The sequence below is a fragment of the Scyliorhinus canicula genome, chromosome 15, assembly GCF_902713615.1.
Source record: "Scyliorhinus canicula chromosome 15, sScyCan1.1, whole genome shotgun sequence".
NCBI classification, from domain to species: domain Eukaryota; kingdom Metazoa; phylum Chordata; class Chondrichthyes; order Carcharhiniformes; family Scyliorhinidae; genus Scyliorhinus; species Scyliorhinus canicula.
In genome coordinates, this window is record NC_052160.1 from 132,848,945 (window position 1) to 132,868,277 (window position 19,333).

Sequence of the window (19,333 nt, forward strand, 5' to 3'; positions counted from 1 at the left end):
GTGGAGCAGGCTCAAGGGGCTGAATGGCCTACTCATGTTCCTATGTTCCTAGAAAACGCTAGTCGGTGATTAAGTTTATTCCCTTGTCACACAGTTGAGTCTGTGTTAGTTAAACAAAATGTAACTTTTTTACAAAATTAATCATTTTTGTTCTCCACTTTCCATTTTTTCCCCTTCCACAATTGAATGACCCCAAACGAGCATACAAAACAATCCTGATTTTGCCACTTTCCATGAATGTATACTTAACCTGCTGCCATCCTTCCAAATATTCCACAGATTGTCTATTTGCTCATCATTCTTCAGTGTTGTTTTGTGTTGACCTTGTTCCCCTCTCTATTTTGTAGCCACTACTAGAATGGTTTATGAAAAAAAGCTGCTGAAATTGATGGGACAAGGGCCTGCTGTGCCACCACTCAAACAAAATGGAACAGGAGATGTTGACCAATACTCAGACAGTGAAGAGGAAGACGGTAAAGTTGTCATCATTTTCAATATAAAGGCAAAATGTTGTAGTTGCTAGAAATACTCAGCAGGTCAGGTAGCATTTATGGTGATAGGCAGAATTAGATCGACCTGAAATCTGTTTCTCTCAACAGATGTACCTGGCCTGCTGTGTATTTCGTTTATATTTATTTTTAATATCTTGCTTGTTTTGAAAGTCACAGTCTGTGTACATAGTAATAATGTCTACAAACTAGAAAAGTTTTGCAGGACCAGGCAGCGTATAAAAGAAAGGATCAGTAATATCTTCTAATGTGACCCTTCAGTAGAGCTCAAGTTTCTTTAATGACACTTGCTTACTACTTTGGCTCTAGCCGGCTCTCTGGCAAGCTTGTTTCTCTGCCTCCTGCTGAATCCAAATCTGTGATTTTGTTGTCAAATTTGATTCACTGCATCATGCTGTACAGTCTGTAGACTTAAGAATTCTTTAATTATGAAGTGGCCCTGAAGAGAAATTGCATTTTACTGAGTTGCCATGGATCATGTGAAAAAGTTATTTCAACTGCTGGCTTTTCTTTTCTAACAAAGTACTGGGCGGCACAGTGGCGTAGTGGTTAGCACTGCTGCCTACAGTGTTGAGGACTTGGGTTCTATTCCGGCCCGGGTCACTGTCTGTGTGGAGGTTGTGCATTCTCCCCGTGTCTTTGTGGGTCTTATCCCACAACCCAAAGATGTGCAAGTTAGGTGGATTGGCCATGATAAATTGGTAGGATTGGAAAAAATAATTGGGTTCTCTAAACTTAAAAAAAAAATTTAATAACAAATTACTCCATTTTTTTTTAATACAGTTAGACAAAATACTCTTTTAGTATTGAATTGAATTGCTAGTCCAGATTCTGGAGTGAAACTTAAACCCATAACCTTCAGACTCGGGCAAAACGTGCCACCACATATGGCCAGGGCTTGCAAAACCCTACCAACTGTCCTGGTTTGAGACAACTCGCACCTCTTTAACCTCGGATTACCACTCTCTCTGGATCTATAAAGACTTAATTACCTGTAAATGCTCACATTCAAAGTATCGTCTGTATATATGTTTCTGGAACCTACCTCGTCATTCATCTAAGGAGCGGTGCTCCAAAGCTAGTGATTTGAAACAAACCTGTTGGACTTTAACCTGGTGTTGTAAGACTGCTTACTGTGCTCACCCCAGTCCAACATTGGCATCTCCACATCATAACAGATTACATGCAGTTTCTTAATGTTAATACACTAGTTCCCGTTAAAAGCACTTTAATTAACCATGTCGCTCTTATTCTGTTTACACAAGCAACCAAGGCAATACTTTCATTTATAAGCAATTTTCCTACCATTCGGAACATTTCTTCAGAACCGCTTTCCAAAGCCTGCCTTGGTGGCAACTTTCATGATCTGCCTGGTCGATTTTCGCAGCCTTTTCTTGTAACTGTTCAGAAGAGCACTCTTTCTCTCTTTAAGCTCCGCCCACCCCTAAACAAAGGTTTCTACCCTGAGTTGGCCAGAATTGAATCCATTATCGTTATCTTGCTGTCTGATTTCCGACTTGTTTCTGCAAAAGAGCAGAGCTATGTCATTCATATGCAATTAACCTTCCATTGACGGACAAATAGGTTATCAGACTGCGATGGGATAATGGCTGGTCAAATAATTTGTCCCGAATGGTAATGATCTTGAGTAGATGATCCTGGCGGAACAGTGTATTCCCGCGAACAAGGTTAAATCTGAATGGGACAAGGTAACTAGGGGTGTGGGTGTATCCCGCTGACTCTGCTGCTGACAGTCTTTTCACTCAGTCTGTCTAACCCTAGATTGCTGCTATAACTTGGACCCTATTCAGTTCCTAATATCTCCCAACTGTGACAGAGTTCAGGCACAGTATTCAGGCATCAAAGGTGCTGCACATGCATGTGCTAATTGTCCTCTGAGGCATGCCGCTTGTGTCCTCGAGGAGGCACTTCAGAGCTGAGGAGCTTTAAGTCTCTCATAACTACCTGGCTAATTCTTCATTTGAAATAGCCTTGAGCTGTGCAGCTTTGGGCTGCTCACAGCCAAATTGAATTTCAGGATAGAAGCCTTAGCAGGGCTCTGTCCTGGAAGAGTTTGGTAGATAGAGCTTGAAGGCCTCACAGACACACTGCCGCTCGCCCCCAGCATAGGGGTGACCCATGATCTGGAACAGCCCCTCTGAACAATCCCCAATCCCCCTGACAGGAACCTCCCAGCACTGGGGCAGTGGCACTGGTGCCCTTGAGCTGCATACTGGGAAATGGGTACTTGCCTCCTCACTTCTTGTCAGTAGCCATTGAGCCAGGTTCCTGTTTTTGAAAAGGAGCACTAAATTATGCCCGCTTGACCTCCCGCTGGGGAATCAGGTAATTCCTAGGAGGCCGCTGCATTCAACTTCAATCTCAGTGAGATTAAAATTAATGCAAATGGGGGTTAATGATATTCTCGCCATGTTTGGGTGTGATCGGAACTCACCATCGGGAGCTGGCTGGGTGAATCACAAAATGGTTCTCACCTGGCACGAATCTCGATTTTGACCATCCCGATCCGTGCCGGGCACAACACAGTCTCTGATTCGCGCAACTTATTTCTAACACGCATAATACAAATATAAATCATTTAAACTATCTCTTTCCCTGACACCATATCGTTTTTATTTTATGGTGACCAGAACTTTACTCTATTCTAAATGTACAGTAAGAAGTCTTACAACACCAGGTTAAAGTCCAACAGGTTTGATTCAAACACGAGCTTTCGGAGCACAGCTCCTTCCTCAGGATGTAGTCTATTCTAAATGTAGTCTAACCAATGATCAATATAGATTTGGCATAACCTCCCTGTTTTTCTAATCTATCCCTCTAGAAATAAAACCCAGTGCTTTGTTTGTCTTTTTAATGACGGTGCTAACCTGTGACACAGCTTTTAGTGATTTTGTGTATTTGGACTCCCAAGATCCCTTACCCACCTAGACTTGGCACCTTCCAATTAATAATTGACTTCCTATTCTTTCTACGAAAACGTGCTGCTTACATTTGTGTTGAACTTCATTTGCCAATCATTGCATGTTCTGTAATTTTTATTAATGTCCTCCTGTACGGTTGCTGTCCTCCTCTGTATTGTATGTTCCACCCACCACCACTACTTTGGTGTAATCTGTAAATTTAGAAATAGTATTTATGATTCACAAGTCTAAATCATTAATCGTTCTGGACTGTCTGCATTCATAACTTTTAAAGTAAAAGCTCAATAAATCAATGAAATGACCCTGAGACAGCACTAAATGTACAACTATCTTCCATTCCTTATGTTTAGGATCGTATATTTCAGCGGAATTTTTTTTATTGTTATCTGATAAGTTTTTTCCCTTCAGTTTCTAAACAAATACATGAGTTTGGAATGAATTTTACAATAATCCAGGTGAAAAATGTGACAGTTTGGGGATTGCATTTTTAGCTATTTGCTCTTTACATCAGAGACTTTAAATAGGGAACAGGTTAATTGTAGATTGTAGATCTGCTTCACCTGTCCTCTTTGTATTACAATCTTATCTGGAACAGATTGCCACTTGGTGCCAAGTATTTATGATGTGAATTTTTACCTAGTCAACATGGATTTATGAAAGGGAAATCATATTTGATAAACATGGAGTTTTTAAGGATGTAACTAGCAGAATTGATAAAGGTGAACCAGTGGATGTGGCGTATTTGGATTTTCAGAAAGATTTTGATAAAGTTCCCCAGAAGAGGGCAAGTGTACAAATGAAACCCCTGAGGGGTATAGCATGGATTGAAAATTGGTTAGCAGATAGGAAACAGAGAGTAGTGATAAATGTTTTTTTCTTTCAGAGTAGCAGACGGTAACTGCTGGAGTCCCACAGGGATCCGTGGTGCGAGCCCCTGCTGGTCACACATACATCACTGATTTGGATGAGAATGCAAAATGTAATATTTTCAGTTTGTTAACGACACAAAACTTGGTGATGAGCGTGAGTGGTGAGGAGGATGTAAGAGGTGATTGAGACAAGTTGAGAGAGTGGACAAGTACATGGCAGATGCAATATAGTGTGGATGAACGTAAAGTGAGAAACATAATGGCAGAGTATTATTTAAGTGGTGATAAATTTGGAAGTGTCGATGTACACCAGTCACTTAAAGCAAACAGGTGCAGCAATCAGTTAAGAATGCAAATTGTATTGGCCTTCATTGCAAGAGGACTTGAGTATAGGAACAAGGATATCTTGCTGCAGCTGGACAGGGCCTTTGTGTACTGTGTGCAGTTTTTGTCTCATCCAGGAAAGGATATACTTTCCATAAAGAAGTGCAACAAATATTCACCAGACTAATTCCTGGGATGGCAGGATTGTTGTACAAGGAATGATTGAGTCAACTAGGCCTGTATTCATTGGAATTTAGAAGAATGAGAGGGGGTCTCATTGAAACGTATAAAATATGACAGGACTGGACAGACGGGATGCATGGATGTTGTTTTCTTTGTTTGGACGGTCTAGAAGTGGTCACCATCTCAGGGTACAGAATAGGCCATTCAGGAATGAGATCAAGAGAAACCTCTTCACTCGGAGAGTGGTGAACCTGTGGAACTCTCTACCACAGAAGGTTGTGGAGGGCAAGTCACTGAATATAATTAAGAATGAAATAGATTTCAAGGCTCCAAAGATGTTGAGGAGTATGGGGAGAGCGCAAGAGTTGATGATGTTGAGATAGACGATCAGCTAATATCATATTGAATGGCAGAGCAGGCTCAAAGGGCCAAATGGCTAACTCCTACTCTTAACTCCTACTCCTATTTTGTTTCTACGTTTCAAGTAGGATTGAGCATTTACAAGCTAATTTCAGTTCCAACCATAAATCCTTTCAGTAGTTAGCATTGATCCAGACTGCAATTCAACATGTGACCCGTAAATGAAAGAACAGTATATTATCCTGTTTCACTTAATCTTTGTATAACCTGAAGTTTCATCTTGACCGTGCTCATCAGTTGTTGGATGCATCCATCAATCAATGACAAAATGGACCGAGGAACAATGGCATGGTCATATTCTTTTGAAAATTAGCCCATAGTACACAGAAGATTTGGCAATTGTATGAAGATGGAGTTTAAAGGAGAGATACTTGTTTACATTTATAATGTTTCCAATTAAATCTGAATTTTTCTGAATTCCTCTTCGAATTGGTCTTCCAATTCATGCATTCAACACTTAAATTCTGAGGACCTCAGATAACGCCATTAAATCATGGCCTGTACTTAAGAGTAGAAATTGTGAAGTGTGTCAGTTGAGGTACCGGAATGATTATCACTGGGTTTGAATTCCCAAATATATAAGCTTTCACCATTTATAAGTGGATCAGATTTTATATCTGCTTGATTTTCTAACTCCTCTATTCTGCCTTGCTTTCCTTTTAAATTGAAATATTTACAAAATTGTAATTCTCTTTTGCAGACTTTCCTCCTGAGGGCTCCACACGCACCATAATTGGTGAGTTGAAACTAGTGTTAGGAATACTGTATAACTTCAAGTTTAATTTATATTTGTGTGTTGAGAGGTGGATCATGGTTCTATTTTCATTTTGTGCGTTTTTTGGGAGCTTGGTGCTGGGAAACCTGGAAGTCCTGTTTGTAAAACGTATATTTATAATGAGGTTTTACAGCCTTTGATGCAGAGAAATGAGTTACAAAGGGGTTAGTGATTTTAGGGAAAAAAAACAAAGTAGAAAAACTGCTGTTGCCGAGCGACAGTGGTCCAGGGATACACAGACATCGGGAAAGACAGAAGGGCAGCTCAGTCAGTGCATGTATGCAAAAGACAGTGAAACCAGGAGTTCTAAACTCCCTCTTAATTCCTGCAAGACTGCTGAGGAACTCCATTTAGGGGAATCCATGGCTTAGATTTTCAGATTGGTGAACACACGTGAGGCGCTTCCCACCCGAGATCAAGATAACCTTTTTATATTTGGCACCCTGATCCAGCTGTCAGCCTAAAATTGAGGCTGGGTGGGAAACGGCCCTTAAGTAGCTTAATAGGAGCGCGAGCAGGCTTTCCATCCATGACCCAGTCCACCCTAACATGAAATTGCGTTTGGATCAAGGCAGATGCAATCCCGGAGGGAATCACGTTAATCTTTGGGGCTGTCCCCCCCCCCCCCACCCCCCCCCCGAGCCCAAATCAAGAAGCCTTGGTTTTCAAATGGTGGTAAATCACTGGGGTTTGTGTCTGTAACGGTATTGCCGGGATAAAAGGAATTGTGTCCGTATGAATCATTTTCTGGTATCATTCCATCCTTTTTGTCTAATGAAATATAGTCATTTTTCTTGTTTCAAAAAATGTGTTATATTTTTGCTAAACGTACACTGGCATTCTCTTGTGAATATCTTCAATATGGACTTTCACATTTTCTTCAAAGAAAGCAAAGTTTAGGATCTATCAAGCCATATTTCACTTTGGGGCTTGTCTAGTCTTAACATCAGCTGGAATCGTAACATTGGGTTTTATATTCCAACCAGGGATTCTTATTTGCCTGAACCGATCATTTAAATTTATAATAGCCTCATTGTAGATTTTTTTATTTATTCATTTTACGGGATTGGGCGTCGCTGAGTAGACTAGAATTTATTACCCATCCCTAGTTGCTCTTGAGAAGGTGGTGGTGAGTTGAATTCTTGAACTGCTGCACTCAGAGGTGTAGGTACTCCCACAGTGCTGTTGGGGAGGGAGTCCCAGGATTTTTACCCAGTAGTGGTGAAGGGATGGTAACATATTTCCAAGTCAGGGTGGTGTGTGGCTTGGCGGGGTACTCCCACGGTGGTGGTGTCCCCAGGTATTTGCTGCTCTTGTCCTCTTAGATGGTAGTAGTCTTGGGTTTGGGAGGTACTACCTAAGGAACCTTGGTGAGTTCCTGTAGTGCATCTTACAGATGGTAGACACGGCTGCCACTGTTCATTGGTGGGGGAGGGATTGAATATTAGTGGAAGGGGTGGCAATCAAACGGGCTGCTTTCTACTGGAGCTAACATTTCAGGTCTAGATAACCTACGTTACAGTTTTGCTGTATCGTGCATTGGGAAATTGAACAAAGAACAAAGAAAATTACAGCACAGGAACAGGCCCTTCGGCCCTCCCAGCCTGCGCCGATCCAGATCCTTTATCTAAACCTGTTGCCTATTTTGCAAGGTCTACTTCTCTCTGTTCCCCACCCGTTCATATATCTGTCCAGATGCATCTTAAATGATGCTATCGTACCCGCCTCTACCACCTCCGCTGGCAAAGCATTCCAGGCACCCACCACCCTCTGCGTAAAAAAACTTTCCATGCACATCTCCCTTAAACTTTTCCCCTCTGACCTTGAAATCGTGACCCCTTGTAATTGACACCTCCACTCTTGGACAAAGCTTGTTGCTATCCATCCTGTCCATACCTCTCATAATTTTGTAGACCTCAAATCAGGTCTCCCCTCAACCTCCGTCTTTCCAATGAAAACAATCCTAATCTACTCAACCTTTCTTCATAGCTAGCACCCTCCATACCAGGCAACATCCTGGTGAAACTCCTCTGCACCCACTCCAAAGCATCCACATCCTTCTGGTAATGTGGCGACCAGAACTGCACGCAGTATTCCAAATGTGGCCTAACCAAAGTCCGATACAACTGTAACATGACCTGCCGACTCTTGTACTCAATACCCCATCCGATGAAGACAAGCATGCTGTATGCCTTCTTGACCACTCTATCGACCTGCACAGCCACCTTCAGGGTACAATGGATCTGAACTCCCAGATCTCTCTGTACATCAATTTTCCCCAGGACTCTTCCATTGACCATATAGTCTGCCCTTGAGTTAGATCTTCCAAAATGCATCACCTCGCATTTGCCTGGATTGAACTCCATGCCTGGATTGAACTCTCATGACTGTTTAGATTGCTCAAAATCAAGATTGCATGGGAGTCTCCGTTCAGACTGATTCTAGAAATTAAATATCCATTTGATGTTTTGTGCAAAAAGTTGTGTTGTTCCATAGATTAAAGAGCGAAAGAGTTTCTGGGTGCTGTTGAATATAATCTAGACATTACACTCCTAGACTGAAATGATCCATTTCTCTTCAAACTTTGGTAATATTTCACAATTGCACATTTGGAAAAGGAAAACAATCCAGGTTTGGTTCAAGAGTCCAGAGCATGGACTCTTGAAGATCTAGCTACATTTAGGAAGGATGAAAAATATTGGCCACCTTTCAGAGTGGTCTCACAGGCTCTCTCCAGTACATTACACAGGTGTGAGAAAGTCATGGTGAGCGTTAATAGGCTGTATAAGCCCAATTCTACCCTCCCTAAATATCTATATTGGCACTTCCAGCACAAGCGGAAAAGGCTTAATAAGCAGGATTTCTGGTCAGTTTCTTCCCTCCCCCTGTGGGCACTTCAATCAAGTATATCCTGACAGACTTCCACTAATTGAGAATGCACTGTGCCCTTCATTGTGCTTGGATAATTCCATAAACATACTTTAGTATGTGCTCCTCTAAATACAGTCACAAAGCATTACCAGTGGCCAAGAAACAACTCAAACTTTAGACCTGAAAATGGACCCAGTGTTGCACCCGTTTTGCCAATGTCAACTAACGCCCAATTATCCCAATGACACTGGGAATTTATGCCCAGAAATCAATGTAAACAATCAGAAAATGAAATTTATCCATATCATATATTTCTACTGTAAATATGAAAATTTAAGTTACATACTTATTTAATCATTATTCAGGTCCAGCACGATTACAAAGCTTTTCATTTTATAATGTGACATAGTTGCAGCATAAAAATACATTAAAATGAACAAAATATAGAGCCAGTCTCGGTAAGGAAAATTTAGAAGCGTCCAAAATATTTCAAAGGCTCCTTCGATAGCACCTTGCAAACCTATTATCTGCAAAGGTAGTAGACTCATAGGAACGCCACCACCTGCATGTTTTTCTCCAAGTTTTTCGCCTTCCTGACAACAATGGGCGGGATTCTCCAATCCCGCGGCAGAGTTTCCACGCTGTCGTAAATGCCGTCATACGGACCGCTCCCACAACTAATTCTGATACCTCCAAGGGGCCAGCACGGTGCTGGAGCAGTTCGCGCTGCTCTAGCTTCAGATCCCCACGTGAGCATGGTCCGCGCATGGGCAGTTGCACCGGTGCCAACGAGGACATGCGCAGTGGCACCGGTGCAAACGTGCGCATGCGCAGTGGCCTCCTTCAACGCGCCAGCCCCTACGCAACATGGCGCAGGACTACAGGGGCCGGTGCGTAGGAAAGGAGGCACCCAGCCACAGAGGCCGGCCCACCAATCGGTGGGACCCAATCGCGGACCAGGCCACATTGGAGGCCCCCCCCCCCCCCCCCCAAAGGCCGCCACCCGACCCTTACACGGCGAGGGTCCCGCCAGCCCAGAGCAGGTTAGAACGGCGCCGGTGGGATTCGGCTCTTTTCTTATGGCCGCTCGGCCTGTCCGAGCCGGAGAATCGGTGGGCCGGCCGGGCCAACCACGCCGGTGCCAATGGCACCGAATCGCGTGGCGCGATTCGCACGGCCCGCCACCGATTCTCCGACGACGCAGGGTCGGAGAATCCCGTCCTATATCACTGTGTCTTCATTGTCGCTGGGTCAAAATCCTGAAAGTTCCTCCCTACCTAACAACATTGTGGATGTACCTACACCACACTGACTGCAACAATTTAAGAGGACAGCTCATCCCCACCTTCTCGAGAGCATTCGGGATTGGCAAAATATGCTCTTTGTAACCATTGCCACATCCCAAGAACAAGTTAAAAAGACAAAAACACTCCTGCACCTGAAAATTTGAACCGCACAAGAGCAATTGAAGAATAATCACATTTGCGAGCCAGAGGGTGTCCATTTTTCTGATGTGGGTTCTAAATTGTGAAAATTATAGAAGATTTAAATATGAAAAAGTACAGGGCAAATGCAGGGAAATTGGAAAGAGGAGATCACTCTGACATGAAAACAGCACCACCTCAATTACAGGAACTAATTGGCTGACTCCCATCCTGATTTTTTTAATGATTCTGTAGCTCAGTGACTCATTAGAATTTATATACAAATAAAAATAAATAAATGTAACCAGATAAAACCAATTCGAAAAATGAGTAACGACTGAGATAAGTACAGATACTCTATTCAATAGAGTGAGTAAGGATTTTTCCTGAAGATAATGAATTTATTTGAAATGATTGTGACAAGGGAAAGAAGCACTGTTCCATTACCTCAGTTGTCAGAAAGGATGTTGGTGTCTCTCCTTTCTTCTGCAGATAACCACCACTTACTGAGTCTGAGGTGGACCAACTTTCTAGGTCAAAAACTTCTGGTGCCTGTGTGTTAGCCTGCACCTTTACACATCTACATTTTCTACAAATAAGACATAAAACAGGGCAGTGTTTCACTATAAAGCAATACACCCTACTAAATGATTGGTTATGACCATTGAACGTGGCAACCTAAAGACGCGTATACTTTCTGTGTCTTGCTTTTGATCTTAAGAAACTAATTTCACAGGTTCTCATTTTTTATTGCCATAAATTCTGTGCATCCCATGCACATTTAGAGCCTTAATTATGATTCATGTTAGTGATCTTATTCACCTTCTTAGAATTTTGAAATGATGAAATCAAGTTAATCAAAATTCACTTGTAATCATGATAATTTTGCCACTGTTTTTAACCAATTTGCATTACTTTTGAATTACTGAAACAAATCATAATGATGAATTATAACAGCAATGCCTTTAACTGTTCCTGACCGTTGTCCAATTGGTTAATGGCATCCTTTGAATTAGCTCGTCCTGCAACATCGGCTTTGGGCATTTTAGAGTCTAATGTCTCAAGACATCGGGCAGAATTCTCCGCTCCCCACGCGGTGTGGAGAATCGCGGGAGGGCCTCCCGACATATTTTACGCCCCCCTGGCGCCCCCAGCGATTTTCTCCCCCCCCCCCCCCCCCCGGCTGAGAAAAATCGCCGCTCGCCGTATTCACGGCGATTCTCCGAGGCCGAGCAGCCAGCCCTTCACGCCCGTTTCACCACGGCAGCAACCACACCCAGTTGCTGCATTCGTGAAACGGGCGCCAGATGCCCGTTTGGGGCATCTAGGGGCCCGATTGGCATGGGAGCACCACGACTGTGCTCGGGAGGGGACAGACCCGCGATCGGTGCCCACCGATCGTCGGGCCAGCGTCCAAAACGGACGCACTCTTTCCCCTCCGCCACCCGGCAAGATCAAGCCGCCACGTCTTGCCAAGCAGCTGAGGAGAAAGATGGCCACCGCGCAGCGCGGTTCGCGCCGTCTGCGCGATGAAGTAATTCGCGCATGCGCGGGTTGGAGCCGGCAACCCGCGCATGCGCGGATGACCTCACAAATGCGCCGTTTTGCACGTCATTTCCGGCGCAACGAGGTCACGTCAGGAAAGACGGAGGCCCACTCCTAGCCCCCCGGGTGGGGGTGAATTATGTGCAGGGAGCGGGCCCCAAGGCCGTCGTGAACCTCAACTGAGTTCATGACGGCCTCCACGACTTTGGCCACCAGCGGAGAATTACGCCCATCATTTATGGAACCTTGGTCTTTAAAATGGAACCTTGTTCACTCTAGGACATTGATTATTATTTCATGGTTTGGGAGACAGCACATACTGTAGTGTGGATTAATGATGGCAAAACACCTGCTGAATCATAAAACTGAAGCTTAGAATGGTATAGCCAATGGTATTAATCCCCAATTATGGAGTTAATCCCCAATCATATTCTGCTGTACTCTGAATTTAGGAAATTGTAATAATCATGTTATCAATGTATGTCTCTTCAGATTCTTCATATCAAAGGCAAAACACAATGAAAGTCACGGCCACAGCGGCAAGTAGTACAAGCAAATCTGAACCAATTCAGGTAATGATGCCTATATAAATTTGGTGAAAAGTGTGGTTGTGATTTACCAGCCACATTCCACCAGAATTGGAGGCTACAAGTGCCGGGAGCAACCCACTAATCCCGCCCGAAACAGACTGATTTTTTTTTTTGTTTGGTTAGATCATGCTACATGATCAACTTTCTTTTCCACTGGGCTGGTCAATTTTGGCTGATCAAATTTCTAAAATAGGCCACTCACATTAAGAAAATAGCGGAATGGAAACAGAAGTGAGGAAACTCATGATAAATGAATACTCATGATAAGTGAATACCTTATTTACCTTTTGTGTAATATCTATTTATACTTCACCACCCCAAATTGGCAAAAGGTGGAACTTGGTGTTCCATTGGAGCTGCTGCCGTTCACAATTTGCACAAATGATTCGGACTGTAGAATTGGAAGTACAATTTCAGAACGTGAAGATATCATATTGCAGCTATAGTTAATGAAGACTGCAACAAAATACAAGATAACATTAGTAAATTTACCTAATGTGTGTGTAATTAACAAATTGAACATAATGTGAGTTCTTAAATTTTGGTAGCAAGAATAGGAGACCACATGTATTGTTTGCAAAATAAGTCTTAAATGGGGGAAAGGAATCTAGAATACAGGTACACAAATCGCCAAAAGTAGCAATGTAGGTTGTCACGGCTATTTTAAAAATCAAAACATTTTATTTCATTTCTACAGGAATAAAATTGGGAAACGGTGAAGTTATTTTGAATTTGTAACAAACCTGGTTTAGAGCACATGGAAAAATGTTCTGTTCTTGTTTCTATTAATAACAGGACATGAAGGTACTGGAGAAGGTGTCGAGGTGAATTGCAATGATGAGGTTGAACAGGTGGACGGTTTTTCTTGAGTGACCAAATAGTAGAGTTTAAAATTATCAAGGGGCTTGATAGAATAGATACGGGAGAAACCAAAATTGGTAGCCTTGAATATAAAATAGTCCGTACTAAATCCAGTGAGGAATTCAAGAGAAACCTCTACCCAAAGAATGATTAGAAATTGAAACCTGTGGGCAGCACAGCACTGCTGCCTCAAGGCGCTGATGACCCGAATTCGATCCTGGCCCTGGGTCACTGTAGGTGTGGAGTTGCACATTCTCCCCGTGTCTGCGTGGGTCTCGCCCCACAACCCAAAAAGATGTGCAGGGTAGATGAATTGGTCACGCTAAATTGCCTCTTAATTGGAAAAAAAAGAATTGGGTACATTTTTTAAAAATTAATTAAACTTGTTACCACAAGGGGTAGTCAGGGAAATGAGGACAGATGCATTGAAGGGAAATCTAGATAAAAATGAGAGTTAGCAATAGAAGGTTTTGCTGACGGGAATAGATGAAGGGAGGAGATTCATGCACAGCAATAAATGCTGGCATAGGTTAGTTGAGCCGAATGACCGAAAGTGCTGTACATTCCATGTAATTTTACAATTTTCTTAAATGCAATTGTAACCAGTTTTGTGATACAGCTAATATATGGTCTAGGCTTTGGGAACGGCACAGCTCTGCATATAATATTCTCCAATTAAATTAATCAGTTCATTCAAGTTGTGCGCCTACATCTATTTTAGTAACAGTATGGCACTCTGTTGCCTTAATTATACCTCATCAGTATTAAATACATAATTACATTTGCAGTGTGAATGTTGCTGTCAAATCTATAGTGATCATTTTATGGATTAATACATCAGGAACAAAGATCGATGTTAAAAAAAAGATTGAAAATTCTCACAGCAGGCCAAAGCTAAATCTGTATGCTGTTAATCAGCTCTATAGTAAAATTGTTAACTGAAAGCATGTCTGGGACGACAAAGAGAAAATGAAGAAAGGTGTAAAGAAAATAATTCGACCAATTCTGGTCATGACATTCAATGGTAGCAGTAGATTTCACAAACTTCGAAACCAGGCCTTTTTTCTTCCTTTTTCTCAGTCTCTCTCCTCGAGTTCTTCTGTCTAATCCCCTCACCACTGGAACTGATTTTTGATTGCAATAGTCTGATGTAGGGACTTGCGGTGGAATATGTAGGTGGAGGTTTCATTTTGGGTGCCTCATTTCGAGTGACAACAACCCACTTGGGAATGCAGGTGGCTTGGGACTAGGCTCGGCTACATGAGTTGAACTTAACGAGGCTGGTGGGTAGGGTCAAAGTGGATTTACAGGCCAGCTGCAGGCGGTTAAGATTAACTTCTTACCGCAGTTTTTATTTTTATGTCTGTGCCTGCCAGTCTTTATGCCATTTTCTATGGGGATGGATAGGTTGGTTTTGTCGTTTGTGTGGACAGATACGGTGAAAAGGATTATGAGGACGGTGCTTCAGAGAGGGCGACAGTTGGGGTGGGGGGGCTGGTCCTTCAGAACCTGTTATACTATTATTGGGTGGCTAACGCTGAAAAGGTGCAAAGTTAGTGCTAGATTGGAACAGGGAGACGGAGGGTTTGTGGGTGAGGATGGAAGCCGGCACTTGTAAGGGGTCGAAGTTGCGGCGCTGGCAACTGCACCGCTCCCATTTGGGAAGTACTCAGGAAATCTGATGGTGGTGGCCAGGTACATGCAGGTGCATGATTTTGCAAAAAAGGTTTTTGCAACTTTTCCGGTGGCACAGCCCTCCTCGTTGGTGGGGGGTGCATCTCGGCGATCTATGGGAGGATTTATGAAGAGGATATGGCGTCTCTGAAGGGGTTAAGGCCAAGTGGGAGGAGGAGCTGGGGATGGCACTGGAGGAGGGGCTTTGGTGTGAGGTGCTGTGGAGCGTGAATGCCTCAACTTTGTGTGCGAGGCTGGGGTTGATACAGTTAATAGAGCACACCTGTTGAAGATGAGCCGGTTGTTTGAGGAGGTAGAGAATGTTTGTGAGCGGTGTGGGAGGTGACGAGCAATCACATGAATATGTTCTGGTCCTGCCTGACGTTGGAGAAAATTTGGATGTTGTTCTTCAACACCATCTCGGCAATCTTGCATGAGGATTTAGAGCCCAATCGTCGGGGTCATATTTGGGGTGTAGGACCTGCGCTGTTGCAGACGGGAGCAGAGGCAGATGTTTTAGCCTTTGCCTTGTTGATCACTTGCAGGCAGGTCCTGATGGGGTGGAGGTCAGTTTCTCCGTCCTGTGCCTCGGTTTTGCCGGGGGATTTAATGGAGTTCCTGTACTTGGAAAAGGTGACATTTTCTCCAAGGGGAACGAGTGAGGGATTCCATAAGAGATGAAGTTTCTTTATTCTACATTTTAAGGAGCTGGTTACCTTCAACTGCTGGGGTTGGAGAAGTTGGTTAGGATGTTGCGCAGGGATGGTTCGGGTGCAAGTTTGGGATTTTGTCTTGGTTTTACTTTGTAATGCTGTGTGTTTTAAATGTTAAAAATTTGAATAAAAATATTTTTTATTAAAAAACAATAGTCTGGTGTAATGTATGACTTCACTAAAAAATGCGGAATGTTGCTGTTTTAATGTGAATCATACTCCTTCGAAGTACAAAGAAGCAGATTAAAAATACTAGAATAAAGTGTAGTGTTTGTACGTTGTCCTGTGCGTTGTCTTGTGCTTGTCACATTCCAGTTCATGTTACAGTGGAGCATGTTTCAATCCAGTAATTTGTCATCTCATACTTAGTTAGCCAGCTCACATGGACAACAGTCTCACTGTAGCTTTGTGTTACTGAATGTTCAGATCAGTATGTAAATATTGGTTTAATATTTTAATAAATGTAAATGGAAGTGACTGCTGGGTGCAGGTACGTGTTGTGGTTCTTGTAAACATTGCCAAAAAAATATTATTTTCTGTGTGGGTAATATTGGGCTGGATTCTCAGATCCTGCGGCTATGTCCGCAGGATGCGGCTGGTCTTACGACCAAAAAGTCGGCGGCGCTCCTGCACCAATCCTCCGCCCGGTGGGGGGCTAGCAGCCGCGGCACATAAAGCTCCTGCGGATACGGCCGCAGAATGGCCAGGTCCGTGACAGCGCAAGTGTACAACATGGCGCCGGCCGTGCGCGGACCAGGCTTGCCAAAAACTACCCCCCCGGACCACCCCCCAACGAAGCCCTCCCCCCGCCAGCGGAACACAGTCCGCAGTCGCCATGCGAGGTCCCCGAAAGTTGTGAGGAATTGTGCCCCACGCTGTCGGGGACTCGGCCCATCAGGGGCAAAGCATTGGGGCAGGCCTCAGGTGACACCCTGAGGTCGTCCCGAAGGTGTGCAGCATACTCCTCAAGTACACCGTTTTTGAGGGGTGGAGCATCGGAAAAACGGTGCCGCACTCGATTCCAGTGTAAAAACGCAATCTCCAGTCAATCGTGGAACATGATTTCAGCGATCGGAGAATACATCCCACTGTTTTTCTTTTGGGACATGCATTGTGTGATATATGTAATTTTCATAGTAGTGGTACTCATTTTCAGAGTGCTGGGACAATGGTTTGAACATAAAAGTAAAAATGCAAGCTGCTGTACTACTAAGCCACTAAACAAGTTCCCTGGTTTGGTTCCTGGTCTAATTGAATCCTTTTATCATTTCTAGATTTACGAAGTGCTCTTGCCTTCCCTCCTTAAAGTTCACCTCATCTAAAACTCTTTTTGGTATCCTATCTATCCCATGTTGACTTCATTCATGTTCTTGTTGGTATGTCTCTTGGCTCCCCCAGATGCTTCAAATTTTAAATTTTACAAACCTCACTCTGTTGCTTCCCTACCCCCTTGCCTGTACATCTGTGAGCAGTGACGGTTAAGGGGAGATTTAATTGATGTGTTCAAAAGTATAGAGTCAATAGGGGAAAACAGTTTCATCTGGCAGAAAGGTCAGTAACCAAAGTCACAGATTTAAGGCAGTTGGCAAAATATCCCTGAAAGAAAATTAGTTTTTAATGCAACGAGTTGTTATGATTTGGAATGCACTGCCTAATAGAGCAGTGGAAGCAGTTTCAGTAGGAACACTGGGGAAAGATCAGGGAAATAGGACGAATTGGATAACTTTTAAAGAAATGTCAGGGATCCAATAGGTCAAATGGCCCCTCTGTTCAGTAAGATTCCATTCCTGCCCACTCAGCCAAGATTCCTCTATTCTTCTGGAATCAGCCTCTTTTGTGCATCCTACTTCACCAATGGTGGCTGAGCCTTCCATTCTGGACTTCCTTCTTTAATATCTTCCTTAAATCTCATTTCTGTGACCACCCTTTGGTCACTCATTTTAATCCATCCTTTGTATCTACTTCTGTGAAGTGCTGTCTGACATTTTCTCCATTCAGGGCACTTTTTAGAGAGCATGGGAATAAGAGTTTATTGCGGTGGTTATTGTTAACTTATTTCTGCTTTAGTGAGGGGGAGAGAGAGAGAGAGCGAGATTATGATAGCAAGAATATGACACTGCTGTATTGCTCTTCGTTAGCTGCATAGCCTCCTGCAATTTTTGTCTCAAAGAACAAAGAAAAGTACAGCACAGGAACAGGCCCTTCGGCCCTCCAAGCCTCTGCCGACCATGTTGCTCGTCTATACTAAAATCTTCTCCACTTCCTGGGTCCGTATCCCTCTATTCCATCCTATTCATGTATTTGTCATGATGCCCCTTAAATGTCACTATCGTCCCTGCTTCCACCGCCAGAGAGTTCCAGGCACCCACTACCCTCTGTGTAAAAAAACTTGCCTCGTACATCACCTCTAAACCTTGCCCCTCGCACCTTAAACCTATGCCCCCTAGTAATTGACCCCTCTACCCTGGGAAAAAGCTATCCACTCTGTCTGTGCCCCTCATAATTTTGTAGACCTCTATCAGGTCGCCCCCCCAACCTCTGTCGTTCCAGTGAGAACAAACCAAATTTATTCAACCGCTCCTCATAGCTAATGCCCTCCATACAAGGCAACATCCTGGTAAATCTCTTCTGCACCCTCTTTAAAGCCTCCACATTCTTCTGGTAGTGTGTCGACCAGAATTGAACACTATACTCCAAGTGTGGCCTAACTAAGGTTCTATACAGCTGCAACATGACTTGCCAATTCTTATACTCAATGCCCCGGCCAATGAAGGCAAGCATGTCGTATGCCTTCTTGACTACCTTCTCCACCTGTGTTGCCCCTTTCAGTGACCTGTGGACCTGTACACCTAGATCTCTCTGACTTTCAATACTCTTGAGGGTTCTACCATTCACTGTATATTCCCTACCTGCATTAGACCTTCCAAAATGCATTACCTCACGTTTGTCCGGATTAAACTCCATCTGCCATCTCTCCGCCCAAGTCTCCAAACGATCTAAATCCTGCTGTATCCTCTGACAGTCCTCATCGCTATCTGCAATTCCACCAACCTTTGTGTTGTCTGCAAACTTACTAATCAGACCAGTTACATTTTCCTCCAAATCATTTATATATACTATGAACAGCAAAGGTCCCAGCACTGATCCCTGCGGAACACCACTAGTCACAGCCCTCCAATTAGAAAAGCACCCTTCCATTGCTACTCTCTGCCTTCTATGACCTAGACAATTCTGTATCCATCTTGCCAGCTCACCCGTGATCCCGTGTGACTTCACCTTTTGTACCAGTCTACCATGAGGGACCTTGTCAAAAGCCTTCCTGAAGTCCATATAGACAACATCCACTGCCCTACCTGCATCAATCATCTTTGTGACCTCTTCGAAAAACTCTTATCAAGTTAGTGAGACACGACCTTCCCGTCACAAAACCATGCTGCCTCTCGCTGATACGTCCATTTGCTTCCAAATGGGAGTAGATCCTGTCTCGAAGAATTCTCTACAGTAATTTCCCTACCACTGACGTAAGGCTCACCAGCCTGGTAGTTCCCTGGATTATCCTTGCTACCCTTCTTAAACAAAGGATCAACATTCGCTATTCTTCAGTTCTCCGGCACATCACCTGAAGACAGTGAG

At 43.5% G+C, this 19,333-nt stretch overlaps 1 protein-coding gene across 1 annotated transcript in view; it reads left to right on the forward strand.

Moving 5' to 3' along the window:
- The window catches only part of LOC119979120 (lamina-associated polypeptide 2, isoforms beta/delta/epsilon/gamma-like), a 75,584-nt gene that overhangs the window by 49,999 nt on the left and 6,252 nt on the right, over positions 1-19,333 (forward strand). Inside the window, 3 exon segments of the mRNA XM_038821127.1 lie at positions 348-473; positions 5,948-5,983; positions 12,355-12,434. Of these exon segments, the coding sequence (XP_038677055.1) occupies positions 348-473; positions 5,948-5,983; positions 12,355-12,434 (242 nt within the window).